This window comes from Salmo salar, chromosome ssa09, assembly GCF_905237065.1.
Source record: "Salmo salar chromosome ssa09, Ssal_v3.1, whole genome shotgun sequence".
NCBI lineage: Eukaryota > Metazoa > Chordata > Actinopteri > Salmoniformes > Salmonidae > Salmo > Salmo salar.
Window position 1 is genome coordinate 4,537,024 of NC_059450.1, and position 14,887 is coordinate 4,551,910.

The 14,887-nt window shown below is 40.6% G+C and overlaps 1 protein-coding gene across 1 annotated transcript in view; it reads right to left on the bottom strand.

Moving 5' to 3' along the window:
- ros1 (c-ros oncogene 1, receptor tyrosine kinase) overlaps positions 1-14,887 on the bottom strand; it is a 174,823-nt gene that overhangs the window by 112,634 nt on the left and 47,302 nt on the right. The window contains exon 7 of the mRNA XM_014209994.2: positions 7,212-7,346. Coding sequence (XP_014065469.2) covers positions 7,212-7,346 — 135 coding nt within the window. The remainder of the gene's footprint in view (positions 1-7,211; positions 7,347-14,887) is intronic.

Genomic DNA, 14,887 nt, shown 5'->3' on the forward strand with positions numbered 1-14,887 from the left:
ATATGATAATTCATAACATGAAGTTAGGTACATTTATTTGGTTTATTTTTTATTTCTTACATTTGACCTAAGGTAATTGCCAGACTTTTCGGATTAAAATCAAATATTGTGATCCGACCGTCTTATGTACAGACCTATAAATGATATGAATGATTAGGAGACAGATGCATGTTAAAAAAATTACTGGCATAGTTCAAGTGGTCTATGAGCAACAGAGTAAAAGACAACAATTTTACAATTGCCCCTAGTCTCCCCAACTCTGAAAATGTCATGACTAGGAGCAAGAACATGTGTTCCAAATGTATTCTGAAGTTTCGTCTTTGTATTTTGGTGAATGGTAATATGGCATTTTTTTCCCAGTTCCTGAAGGGTTTCAGTTTTGGAGATACAAGTTTTTTTTCTGACAGCCACGCTTTGCCAGGTGACAAACATTTCTCCTCATTTGCAGAGTAATCCCAGCCGTTTGTTGCTAATAGGAGTTATTTTCAGCCCAGATTAGCATGAGATTACTTTTGTCAGATGGACGTGACTGGATTTAACACTGATTGAGTCACTAAAGCCTGATTTGGGGGAACGATGGGAACGGCGCCTAGGGAGCCGGGACAGTTTCAAGGTGTCGAGTGCCTCAATTTGTAGAATTTAGCCTGGCATTCAAACTGATTTAGCTATGTTTCACTGATGTGAAGTGAAACAATGGTGAGTGAGTGTTCAGTCTGGTTTAACCAAGCTTGAACTGACTAGGCAGTAAAGAAAGATATATAGCACAGCTAGTGTTTGCAGTTGCTTCAGACTCATTTAATTTATGTGGATCAATCACAAGTTGGCAAGTGAAAGTCATTATGCTACTACAGTCCTGTTTTACATTGTCACCCATTTTGAATTTGAACATGTATGTATAGCCAGTGTGTTTCACTGAATTGAAGAACAATTAATTAGAACTCTTGGTGTGACTGTAATGGTTTAGGCCTGTTGTTGAGGTACCACTGTCAGCTGAAGGGTTGTTGTTGATAACACTGCCATCTTGGAGTTATAGGAAAAACAATTCTATTAATTTTCCCCATTGAGATTTTTTAAATCAATGATACGTTGCAAATACCATAATCTATCAAATAATGCTAATAACATGTATTTGATAACTTATTTTTGCAAATAATCACAATTTGTAATCCCTAAGCAGACATGCCCTCTTGTGGACCCAGTGACATCATTGCTGACAACAGACTTGGGCTGTGATTCAAACAAACACAGATAAACGACCAGTACTGCGAGTGACATTTACAGTAAAGGTGATTTCTGCTTGAGTCAATATTTGCTGCGTTTACAGTGAGAGCAATCTCCACAAACATCTGTGCAATTGCTTTTAAAAGTCTCTCGTTGTATCCAGATCTGCGTTGGAATAAATTCCAGACTTGGGCTCTAAATTGTCATTTAGATATCTCCCCCACCTGTCAACATCAGCCCCAAACACAGACATGAATCTGAGGTTAGAGGGGCAAGGACTCTAAACTATCCAGTAGAAGGAAATGGATTCTTAAGCTGGTCTTCTTGCCACCAAACCAGATGAAGAAGCTGTGAAACCCCCAGTGTACCCACTTAAACTGCACACTGTGTACTAATTGTTCTATATACAATTTCGAACATACTCAAGTAAAATGAGTGCAGTAAGCAAGAAATAAACATACTAGTCTCAACATACTACATGTGCATATTACCTCAATAACCTTGACTAACCGGTGCCCCCGCACATTCATTCTGTACTGGTACCCCCTGTATATAGCCTTGTTACTGTTATTTTACTACTGCTCTTTAATTTTTTGTTACTTTTATTTTTTACTTAACACACTGTTCCTAGGCCGTCATTGAAAATAAGAATTTGTTCTTAACTGACTTGCCTAATTAAATAAAGAAAAAATGTAACCTTTATTCATTTCTACTAGGCACAGAATTATCTGAAACACAAACAAAACAAACAGCAAATGCATCCAACAAATGTGTAGTCACAAGCTTGATGAAGTCATTGCATGCTATGAATGTGGGAGCGGAATACTTAACCTTTTACTACTTTAATACACATACAAGTGAATTTGTCCCAATAGTTCCCCGCCCCTAAAATGGGACTCTGTAACCCTGTTCCTGAAGAGCTACCGTCCTGTAGGTTTTCATCTATACTATTTCGATCTATCCGACAGTCCTATTTGATCTACAGAATACATTTCTAGCTGAACATTCTGTAAATGTCAATTCTCCTAAATGTCCATTTCCCAAGGTGTACATAATAAAGTCAAACCAATTAACCAATTTTGTACAGATAAGTATAAATAAATTGTGCCGCTCAACTACTGTATGACTCTTTTCAAATCGAAATCTGCAATGCATTTTATGATACCTGAAAATACTGCAGAGAAATTCAAAGCCATTTGCAAACAGCAAGCTGGATGCTTAGCGAAAACATCTTTTAACATCATTGTCGATCTGAGGGTAAGTGATCTTGTTTCAAACACATTGTATACCATCTTTAAAGGGAAAGTTTACACAGAATACAAACTAACATGATTTTCCACCTACCTTGGCTATTGTTGATTCAAGGATATTTAGTTTCCGTTCGACACTTAATACACATATTCTGTTACTGTTAGCATTCTCAGTAACACTTAACATTAAACTGCTCTGGTGCCTGTGTAATAAAACTGTAATTACTTTTGGAGCAACATTTTATTAGCATGTTGTTACATAATATTAGTCATTGCATTTTAATTGCATGGCAATGAGTTTTTGTAACTACTGTACAAAAGGAATAGTGACTATTCCTTATTCCACTTATGTAATAAATTATTATTATGCAATTATAAAGACATTTCCAAAGTCCTATATAACAACAATGTTGCTTTTGTAATAATCAAAGTTACTACACATGTACTGTATAAGAGTGTTATTGTATTATGTCTCACTAATTATGCAAAAGTGGTCAACTTTAATTTTGAGGTGATTCCATGTCCCTCAAGTATTTCATTCTAGGCTATGTTATGATGAATATCACTCGGTCTCTTCTTCCTCTGTCCTTGCAATTTTTGGGGGGCATACACACTTTCTCTCAAACGAGACCACACACACACACACACACACACACACACACACACACACACACTGAGGTTAGCGACATTTCTTTTTCCCGTTAGGAAGCGAAAGTGAAGTGAGCGCATCAATGGAGAGTCAGATAGAGAGCTATGTTGTTTCCCCTCATAGAAACGATGAGTCAGCAGTGAGAGACTGGTTGCATCTGAAATGGCAGCCTATTTCCTATAGAGTGCACTACTTTTGACCAGAGCTATATGTGCACTATATACTGTACATTTTAGTCATTTAGCAGACACTCTTATCCAGAGCGACTTACAGTAGTGAATGCATACATTTCATTTATTTTTATTTTTTGGAACTGGCCCCCCGTGGGATTCAAACCCACAACCCTGGCATTGCACACACCATGCTGGCATTGCAAACACCATGCTCTACCAAATGAGCCACAGGGAACTGTAGTGAATAAGGTGCCATTTTAGACACACATACTGTCTGAGTGCACACCTCATTGTAGGGTTGAGTTTTACACTAATGAGAAAAAAAGGTGTGGAGAGAATTTAGGCAGCAGATCGATACAGATGGACGGCGTTGAGAAAGAGTGACGAGATAAAGAAGCGGAGAAAGAGGGTGAGACCTGGGGAGATGAGTGGAAAAGAGTTGGAAAAGAAAGGAACCTAAAAAAACTAGAGCAAGAGACAGGACACTGAAAATGAGTGAGGGGCTGAAAGGGAGAAAGGTTAGCTAGAGAAAGAGCAAAGAAAGTCTGAGAAAAAGAGAGAGAACGAGATGGAACATTAAAAAAGGAAGGCGAGAGAAAATGTTGAAGAAAAGAGCAATGATGACAGAGGGCATTGGCCGAAGAGAGGAGGAGTTGTGCGAAAGAGGTGGGGAAAGAGTGATAAGGAGAGATGGAGGAGGGAGAGAAAAGAAATGGATGTTTCCCAGGGTTCATTGAGCATGTTGAGGAGGGAGGAGAGCCACGTCAGACTGACACACACACACCATGAGTGAATATTAAAGCGCTCCTCAGGGTCGCCTATCAGAAGTCCAAGACATAAATTCAAGTCCACTTATTAATATCCTGGGCGAATATCTATGATAATCCAATTCCAAGGGCCCGAAAGAAGGGTGATCCCAAAATCAGAAAGAGTCCTGCTTTTTTTAGCACATAAGATATGTTAGCCATTGTTATTGAAACACCATGATGTGAATGCTTAGTATACAATCTCCTGGTGAAGATCCAGCCAGTTTTGGAAATCTATACCCATGTTCCAAGGAGACCTCTCAAAATCACTATTATCAACATATGATCAACACTCATTATTGAATAAACTTAGATGATGTTTGAGGTCCATGAGCATATTTGTGTGCTGTTTTGGCTAGGTGACCTGTGTTTGAGGTCTCTTGTTATTGCATTATTTAAAGGACACAGCTCTTATATTATAGATGCATCACTGTTTCTCGGATCTTGACCACCAATAAAAAATCCCCTCACAGTAACATAAGATCTGTTTGACCGACATTAACGTCATAAACCAGATCTTGTTGTTTGGAGAAGAAATGCAATTACTCTGAGATTTCCAGAGTACAAGGACACTGGCATCAGCCACCAGATAGGTATTTATTTGGTCAGTGGTGGCACAATAGGCTTAAGATACAGTACCAGTCAAAAGTTTGGACACACCTACTCATTCTAAGGTTTTTCTTTATTTTTACTATTTTCAACATTGTAGAATAATAGTGAAGACATCAAAACTATGAAATAACACATATGGAATCAGGTAGTAACCAAAAAAGTGTTAAATAAATCAAAATATATACTGCTCAAAAAAATAAAGGGAACACTTAAACAACACAATGTAACTCCAAGTCAATCACACTTCTGTGAAATCAAACTGTCCACTTAGGAAGCAACACTGATTGACAATAAATTTCACATGCTGTTGTGCAAATGGAATAGACAACAGGTGGAAATTATACGCAATTAGCAAGACACCCCCAATAAAGGAGTGGTTCTGCAGGTGGGGACCACAGACCACTTCTCAGTTCCTATGCTTCCTGGCTGATGTTTGGGTCACTTTTGAATGCTGGCGGTGCTTTCACTCTAGTGGTAGCATGAAACTGAGTCTACAACCCACACAATTGGCTCAGGTAGTGCAGCTCATCCAGGATGGCACATCAATGCGAGCTGTGGCAAGAAGGTTTGCTGTGTCTGTCAGCGTAGTGTCCAGAGCATGGAGGCGCTACCAGGAGACAGGCCAGTACATCAGGAGACGTGGAGGAGGCCGTAGGAGGGCAACAACCCAGCAGCAGGACCGCTACCTCCGCCTTTGTGCAAGGAGGAGCACTGCCAGAGCCCTGCAAAATGACCTCCAGCAGGCCACAAATGTGCATGTGTCTGCTCAAACGGTCAGAAACAGACTCCATGAAGGTGGTATGAGGGCCCGACGTCCACAGGTGGGGGTTGTGCTTACAGCCCAACACCGTGCAGGACGTTTGGCATTTGCCAGAGAACACCACTGGCGCCCTGTGCTCTTCACAGATGAAAACAGGTTCACATTGAGCACATGTGACAGACGTGACAGTCTGGAGACGCCGTGGAGAACATTCTGCTGAATGCAACATCCTCCACCATGACCGGTTTGGCGGTGGGTCAGTCATGGTGTGGGGTGGCATTTCTTTGGGGGGACGCACAGCCCTCCATGTGCTCGCCAGAGGTAGCCTGACTGCCATTAGGTACCGAGATGAGATCCTCAGACCCCTTGTGAGACCATATGCTGGTTCCTCCTAATGCAAGACAATGCTGGACCTCATGTGGCTGGAGTGTGTCAGCAGTTCCTGCAAGAGGAAGGCATTGATGCTATGGACTGGCCCGCCCGTTCCCCAGACCTGAATCCAATTGAGCACATCTGGGACATCATGTCTCGCTCCATCCACCAACGCCACGTTGCACCACAGACTGTCCAGGAGTTGGCGGATGCTTTAGTCCAGGTCTGGGAGGAGATCCCTCAGGAGACCATCCGCCACCTCATCAGGAGCATGCCCAGGCGTTGTAGGGAGGTCATACAGGCACGTGGAGGCCACACACACCACTGAGCCTCATTTTGACTTGTTTTAAGGACATTACATCAAAGTTGGATCAGCCTGTAGTGTGGTTTTCCACTTTAATTTTGAGTGTGACTCCAAATCCAGACCTCCATGGGTTGATAAATTGGATTTCCATTGATTATTTTTGTGTGATTTTGTTGTCAGCACATTCAACTATGTAAAGAAAAAAGTATTTAATAAGATTATTTATTTCATTCAGATCTAGGATGTGTTGTTTAAGTGTTCCCTTTATTTTTTTAGCAGTATATATTGATTTGTTTTACACTTTTTTGGTTACTACATGATTCCATATGTTATTTCATAGTTTTGATGTATTCACTATTATTCTGCAATGTAGAAAATAGTCAAATTAAAGAAGGACCCTTGAATGAGTAGGTTTGTCCAAACTTTTGACAGGAACTGTAAGTCTCGAAGATAAACCAACGAGACAAAATACATGATTACCTTGATTATACTCCTGGAAAACGTCAATCATTGTTGCGTGCTGTGTAAAATTTCTCTAGTTCTCTAAAAGGAGCCAATTCCAGCTTACAGTGTTAGTTTATGCAGTAGAGGTTGGAAGAATCTAAGGTGGAAAATGTCAACTCGGTGAAACGAGCTACATTGACATTCTCTGGAGGCAAATTGGAGTGTTTAGCACTTCAAAACCGTCTGTCCTGCTCCATTTGATCCATAAATGAGACCTACCGTTACACACGTAGTTATGGATGAATCCGGTAGGTGGCACACTTACTTTGTTTGAGGTAAAGCACTGTGCCTTTTCATAATATGTGTGGAGTGAGTGTCAATAGACTGCCTGGGTAACTGTGTGTGGGTGTGTGTGTGTTAGGTTGTGTGTTAGTGTGCGTGTCACGAGAGGAGAATGGAGAGAGGGTCTTTATGTGTGGGAGTGGAAAACATTGTTCAAACTTGAGATTCAGAGATAAAAATGTATAATTTTCCCTCTCAGACTGCCTTTTCTGTATATTACAAATACAGCGCCTATGCCTGAGACACTCACAACTGTACGACAACAGATGGACACTTACAGTCAGTTGGAGTAGGAAGGTCTGACAATGTTCTTGAGTTTCCATTGGACGGGGTGGTTGTTTTAATGTTCTGATTGTTTGGTTTCAATGGCAGTTTAGTGGTGTCGGTTACCGTTGGAGGAAATTCACCATTGGCTGAGGAGAGAAACAGACAAATAACAAATTAGTGACATTCTTTGCTTACCATACCTTTGCACAGTTCTCTTAATTTCCAAACAGTTGGAGATAAGCAGGGTTGTGTTCATTAGGAACCACAAACCGAAGAAAACAAACTGAGACAGATGGGGACTACCTGTACTTGTCCAATAAGAAACGCTCATTTTCATTTCCGTTGTTAAACATTTTAAACATTTGTAGTTTTGTGCCCTAATGAACATGGCCCAGGTTTAAGCTTGGTGAATACTTGGCTGGATAACCCCAATCTGATCTGAAGTTGCATGGCGTTGGTTTGTCCAATAGGGGGCACTCTTACCTCAAGACCAATAGAGTTGGATATAGTGGTGGTGGTGGGAAAGGTTGGGGGTGCTTAAATCCAACTCCTTCCCATCTTCCTCCATCCCTAGGTGGGTAAGTACATTGGATCCGGGGCTTTCATACCACCAGCTCAACCCAATAAAGCATATGGACAGACCAACCACCTCAACCTACTCCAAGGCCTTAGATCATAAAGCTCACAAGTGCCTTGATCTTTTCCCCCTCAATTTCTAACCTAGAAATACATCTCCCAGGTAAAAGGGATGTTGATTAGGTATTGCTACTCTGGACATTAAGTACTAGACTTTGCCAAGACTGTGAATTGGGCCTGTGAGGAGGGGTATGATGATATGGGACTGCATAATGAACTTCTGGTTAAAACCCACACAGACTAGGGTGCAGTGGGAAAAAGAATAACACTCTTTCCAATAATCAGCTGCAAGGGCCAGGTATAAATCCCAGTCCCTGATTGGTCTGTTCCCCAATCAGCAGCAGAGAAAAGGCAAGGTAGAAATAGCCAATCTGATTGTAAGAGGTTTGACGTTCCTCAAGAAATTATACAACGAACCAACCGTACAAAAAAGGTTAAAAAAAACGTATGATTATTGAGTCACTATCAAAATGCTGATATAGTGATTGCAATTTCATGGTATTGTTACCAGCAGTGGAAACCAATGTGGTTAATAGTGTTCTAAACCATTGAAATTCTCCATTAAAAAAGTTTGAGGAATAGCTCTCAAGAACACAATGTCAGTGTCGGTTGTGCGACTGCATCAGACTATTGTCGGAATCCTTGTCATATCCACGTGAGATCCATTCAAATGTTAATAGCCAAGTTATATCATACCTGCCTCTGTCACTCACATGTGAACATACTCTTTGAGCAACTGTGACATTTTGTCCATTAAAGGGACTGTGACCTATCTGTCGGATGTCTATATTAGAATTTCATGAGCATTCCATCTGGAATTTCTCACAAATCCAATAATTAAAGCCACAAAATGTTTGACCATGATCAGAAATGAAAAAAACTAAGTTAGTAGACCAATGTACTGTAACTTGTCTGAGTAAAAGACAAGTCAAATTAAATAACATTTCATTTTTCACATGCGCCGAATACAATAGGTGTAGACCTTACCGTGAAATGCTTACTTACAAGCCCTTAACCAACAATACAGTTTTATGAAATATAATTGTAAAGCAAAAAAAATATACAACTCCAATTTAAGAATATTTACTAAATTAACTAAAGTAAAAAATAAAAGAGCAACAATAAACAAACAATAACTAAGCTATATACAGGGGGTACGTACCAAGTCAATGTGCGGGGCTACAGGTTAGTCGAGGTTATTGAGGTAATATGTACATGTAGGGTAAAGTGACTATGCATAGATAATAAACAGCGAGTAGCAGCACTGCCTGCTCCTGGATGGCGGGAGGCTTGGCCCCAGTGATGTACTGGGCCATATGCACTCTGGTGCACATTATCTGTACAAACTGATTTGTCTTTATCTTACAGAAATTACTGGCAATTTACTTAGAAATTGCATGGTAAAATGACAATTACACAAGAATGACTTGTTTATTTATTTGGAATTCATTAAATCAAGCAGCATTAGGTAACATTTAGTTACCAATTCTGTAAAATAACTAGCGGGATATCCATTGATAGCACATCATCCCCTAGTACTGTAAAAAATCATACCAATGGTGTTCTACCATCCAGCAGGACACAGAGGTCAAGTCTATGATCACCACACCACCGGAGCGTGGAGAGTCTATTACATTTTATTGATCTCCATTACCCACAACCCCCAGCCTTATTTCGCCCCGCCTCTGCTGCAATCACAAACCTCTGTAACCACTATTCACTGAGTGTACAAACATTAAGGGCACCTGCTCTTTCCATGACATAGACTGACCAGGTGAAAGCTATGATCCCTTATTGATGTCACTTGTTAAATCCACTTCAATTAGTGAAGAAATGCAACGCGCTGGTGTGTCAAGAATGGTCCACCACACAAAGGACACCCAGCAAACTTGCTACCTTGTCCCGGATCTGTTAGCCACCGTGCTTCTATAGCTGCATTGCTTGCTCGTTGGGGTTTTAGGCTGGCTTTCTGTATAAACACTTTGTGACAACTGCTGTAAAAAGGACTTAATAAATAAACTTAATTAATTGTCCTTCAAGATACCAGTGTCCATAGTCATCAACTAACCAATGGGTTATAGTATACTGCTAAAAAGGGTGCTTTGCAGGTCTAGATAGAGCCTTTTGCAGGGCCATATATGAAGCTAGCCCTAGAACCCTTTTTGGTTCTATATCACACCTTTTCTTCTAGCAGTGAAGCCACTGCTAGAGTAGTGGGCATTTTGTTCTATATTAAATGTCTTGCAGAGTTAAAAACTGGAACGAGCTTATGATATCAAAACATTTTCTGCTTTGGCTCAAGATGGTCAATCAGTTGTCTTTTAAAATGAAGAATTAAGTAGGGCTGGCCCTTTCTTCCAACATAATGCCACTAATTTAGACAACTTCCTTTAAAGTTGGTCCTTTGTATTACTTACCACCGAGCAGCTACTGAAAGAACAGCGCCTTTCTGTTCCAGATACATAATCTATCCATCTCTGGAAAATACATAGAGGACTCTGTTTGGGACTAGCTCATCTGAATATCAAGTTGAGAGCCAACTGCATGTTTCTTAATTATGATGACAGGCCACATTTGTTCCCCGCATCATGCCGGCTTGCCAGCTCTTGCCGGCTCGCCAAAAAGACAGATAATCCCCTTTTCCTCCATGTATCGTTCCACAGGCATTATGGGACATTGTAAAAAAAATGGCTAACTTTCATCTCTGTCTCTTTAATAATCTCCTAAAAAACCCTCCCCCCTCGGTTCCCCCGACCTGGCTCTGCCATCACTACCTCCTCGAGCTGAACTGCTCTCGTTCATCATAATATGGCAAGGGCCTCCCGCCATGGCTGTGTGCGGTACGTACTGCTTCAAGTACAGTACATGCATTTCGGTCTTAGCCATGCACTGACTATAGAATTACACTCAAGACACATCCATTTTGATTGTCAGGTCAACACAAACAGTTACTATGTTGTCAATATTACTAAAAAGATTATCTAAAATGTAGATTTTATGCTTAATTATTGGCCTCGTTTTGTTTTGCCTTGGTCATTAAGAGATGCAGCGGCCATGACCGAAGCCAAACAAAGTCTTGAGGGGTGGCTTAATGTGAGTGTGTCTTGTGTTTGTGTGTTTGCACGTGGCAAGCGTTTGGGCATTCACTCTGTCAAAACAGTACACAGTTACAGTCACACACCCTTTTAGATAACTTGAAACAGCTTAACTAGGTCTTGTGTCTTGAAGTCACCTAGGCAAGCTAGTGTTAGACAACTTCTTTTGCCAATTACCCTCGTGTGGGACTGTGGCAAAGTTGGTTTGACATTGGATAGCCTATCCCTGGGGCTAGTAAGAGACTGTCAACAAATTACACAATGTAAATGGGACAATATATATTTTAGTTGTCTCATTAAAAGCGTTCAATGTTTGTATATGAAATTTCACAATTTAAAAGCAGTTTGAGGTTTTTAAGTAATTGAAATGTCAAGCTATTGACCTTTTAAAATACACTACTTGACCAAAGTATGTGGACACCTGCTTGTTGAAAATCTCATTCCAAAATCATGGACATCAAAATGGAGATGATCCCCCTTTGCTGCTATAACAGCCTCCACTCTTCTGGAAAGGCTTTCCACTAGATGTTGGAACATTGCTGCGGGACTTGCTTCCATTCAGCCACAAGAGCTTTAGTAAGATCAGGCACTGATGTTGGCCGATTAGGCCTGGCTTGCAGTTGGTGTTAAATTTAATCTCAAAGGTATTCGATGGGGTTGAGGGCAGGGCTTTGTGGAGGCCAGTCAAGTTCTTCCATATCGATCTCGACAAACCATTTCTGTATGGACCGTTCTCTGTGCACGGGGGCATTGGCATTCTGAAACAGGCATTCTGGAACAGGAAAGGGCCTTCCCCAAACTCTTACCACAAAGTTGGAAGCACAGAATCGTCTAGAATGTCATTGTATGCTGTAGAGTTAAAACCTGTTGGGGCTAGGGGGCAGTATTTGCACGGCCAGATAAAAAACGTACCCGATTTAAACTGGTTACTACTCTTGCCCAGAAACGAGAATATGCATATATTCATATCTGTAGCCTCTTTATCGAAAATACAGGATCTCTGCTGTAACGTGACATTTTCTAAGGCTTTCATTGGCTCTCAGAAGGCGCCAGAACGTTTTGGAGAGTGGTAGGGGTTTTGGAGAGTGGTACTTCTGAGAACAATGACACTGGATCGCGCGTGCATGTGATGACTCCATTTTCTTATTTCAGTGTTTGAACGGATACAACGGTCTCCCGGTTGGAATATTATCGCTATTTTACGAGAAAAATCGCATAAAAATTGATTTTAAACAGCGTTTGACATGCTTCGAAGTAATTTTTTTGTCACGAAACGCACCGGCTCGTCACCCTTCGGATAGTGTCTTGAACGCACGAACAAAACGGAGGTATTTGAATATAACTATGGATTATTTGGAACCAAAACAACATTGGTTGTTGAAGTAGAAGTCCTGGGAGTGCATTCTGACGAAGAACAGCAAAGGTAATCAAATTTTTCTTATAGTAAATCTGAGTTTGGTGAGTGCCAAACTTGGTGGGTGTCAAAATAGCTAGCCATGATGGCCGGGCTATCTACTCAGAATATTGCAAAATGTGCTTTCACCGAAAAGCTATTTTAAAATCGAACACCGCAATTGCATAAAGGAGTTCTGTATCTATAATTCTTAAAATATATATTTTTTTTTTTGTCAACGTTTATCGTGAATAATTTAGTAAATTCACCGGAAGTTTTCAGTGGGTATGCTAGTTCTGAACAAAACATGCTAATGTAAAAAGCAGTTTTTTTATATAAATATGAACTTGATTGAACAAAACATGCATGTATTGTATAACATAATGTCCTAGGAGTGTCATCTGATGAAGATCATCAAAGGTTAGTGCTGCATTTAGCTGTGGTGTTGGTTTTTGTGACATAAATGCTAGCTTGAAAAATGGGTGTGTGATTATTTCTGGTTGGGTAGTCTCCTGACATAATCTAATGTTTTGCTTTCGTTGTAAAGCCTTTTTGAAATCGGACAATGTGGTTAGATAAAGGAGAGTCTTGTCTTTAAAATGGTGTAAAATAGTCATATGTTTGAAAAATTGAACTTTTTGCATTTTTGAGGTATTTGTAATTTGCGCCACTCTATACCATTGGATATTGGTGAGGCGTTCTGCTAGTGGAACGTCTGTCCCTAACAGGTTAGAATGTGAAACGTCAGAATAATAGTAGAGAGAATGATTTATTTCAGCTTTTATTTCTTTCATCACATTCACAGTGGGTCAGAAGTTTACATACACTCAATTAGTATTTGGTAGCATTAAATTGTTTAACTTGGGTCAAACGTTTCGGGTAGCCTTCCACAAGCTTCCCACAATAAGTTAAGTGCATTTTGGCCCATTTCTCCTGACAGAGCTGGTGTAACTGAATCAGGTTTGTAGGCCTCCTTGCTCGCTCACGCTTTTTCATTTTTTATAGGGTGGAGGTCAGGGCTTTGTGATGGCCACTCCAATACCTTGACTTTGTTGTCCTTAAGCCATTTTGCCACAACTTTGGAAGTATGCTTGGGGTCATTGTCCATTTGGAAAACCCATTTGTGATCAAGCTTTAACTTCCTGACTGATGTCTTGAGATGTTAAATATCTACATAATTGTCCAGCCTCATGATGCCATCTATTTTGTGAAGTGCACCAGTCCCTCCTGCAGCAACACATCCCCACAACATGATGCTGCCACCCCCGTGCTTCACGGTTGGGATGGTGTTCTTCAGCTTGCAAACATCCCCCTTTTTCCTCCAAACATAACGATGGTCATTATGACCAAACAGTTCTATTTTTGTTTCATCAGACCAGAGGACATTTCTCCAAAAAGTACGATCTTTTGTCCCCATGTGAAGTTGCAAACCGTCGTCGGGCAGTGCCTTCTTCCTTGCTGAGCGGCCTTTCAGGTTATGTCGATATAGGACTCGTTTTACTGTGAAATAGATACCACTGGGACTCAGTGGGCATACTCTGGAGCAGTGTAAAGCTGCAGGCCAGGGCAATGGCAACCTGACCTAAACCCACCGGAGACTGCTGGGGCGAAGCTTGATTTGCCACAATCTAACAAATGTCAGGAGAACATTCTGAGGAGATTTTTTATAAAACCTAAAGAAATAAGATTTTGTTATCAAAACATTCTTTGAATGTTATCATCCCAATGTTAGCTAAAACCCTAACTATAACTTAATGGGAATCTTAGTTAATGTTCTGGGAATATTCCCGGTTTGTTGGGTGACAACCTCACTGAGCATTGAATTCAAAGTAAGCAGAGGAAGCAGTGAAACGATCCCCCAGATCCACCTAATTTTGTCTCTGTCTGTAAATGAGTTTAGTCGGTTAAATCCCACCTGTTTTGCCTTAATGACTGTGTCTTCCTGTCTGTCTTCCAAGCGGCAACAGCTTCAGAGCTCCCCAGCTTGCTTTTCTGGGCACAGTCACAGATTATCCATTTTATTGACCAGATACTCAAGTGGCCACACTAACAATGAAAATACATTTCTTAAAATTGGAAGGTAGTCAGGAGGAGGCAAGATCAGGTGGGACCAGTTCAAACAGGTACTTCAGAGGGAGAGAGTGAGGGATATACAGGATATTTTCTGCTGATTAGAGACGTGAGTGTCGTGTGTTGCTGTTTCTCTGCTGGTATAACATCTCAATTACCACATGGATAAAGCGGGAAAGGTCAGCCAAGTCTTGACCTTTAACCTGTTGGGTCTAGGGGGCAGCATTTGCACGTCTGGATAAAAAAAATGTACCCGATTTAATCTGGTTACTAATCCTACCCAGTAACTAGAATATGCATATACTTATTATATATGGATAGAAAACACTCTAAAGTTTCCAAAACTGTTTGAATGGTGTCTGTGAGTATAACAGAACTCATTTGGCAGGCAAAACCCTGAGACATTTTCTGACAGGAAGTGGATACCTGATGTGTTGTATTGACTTTAAAGCTATCCCATTGAAAAACACAGGGGTTTAGGAATATTTTGGCA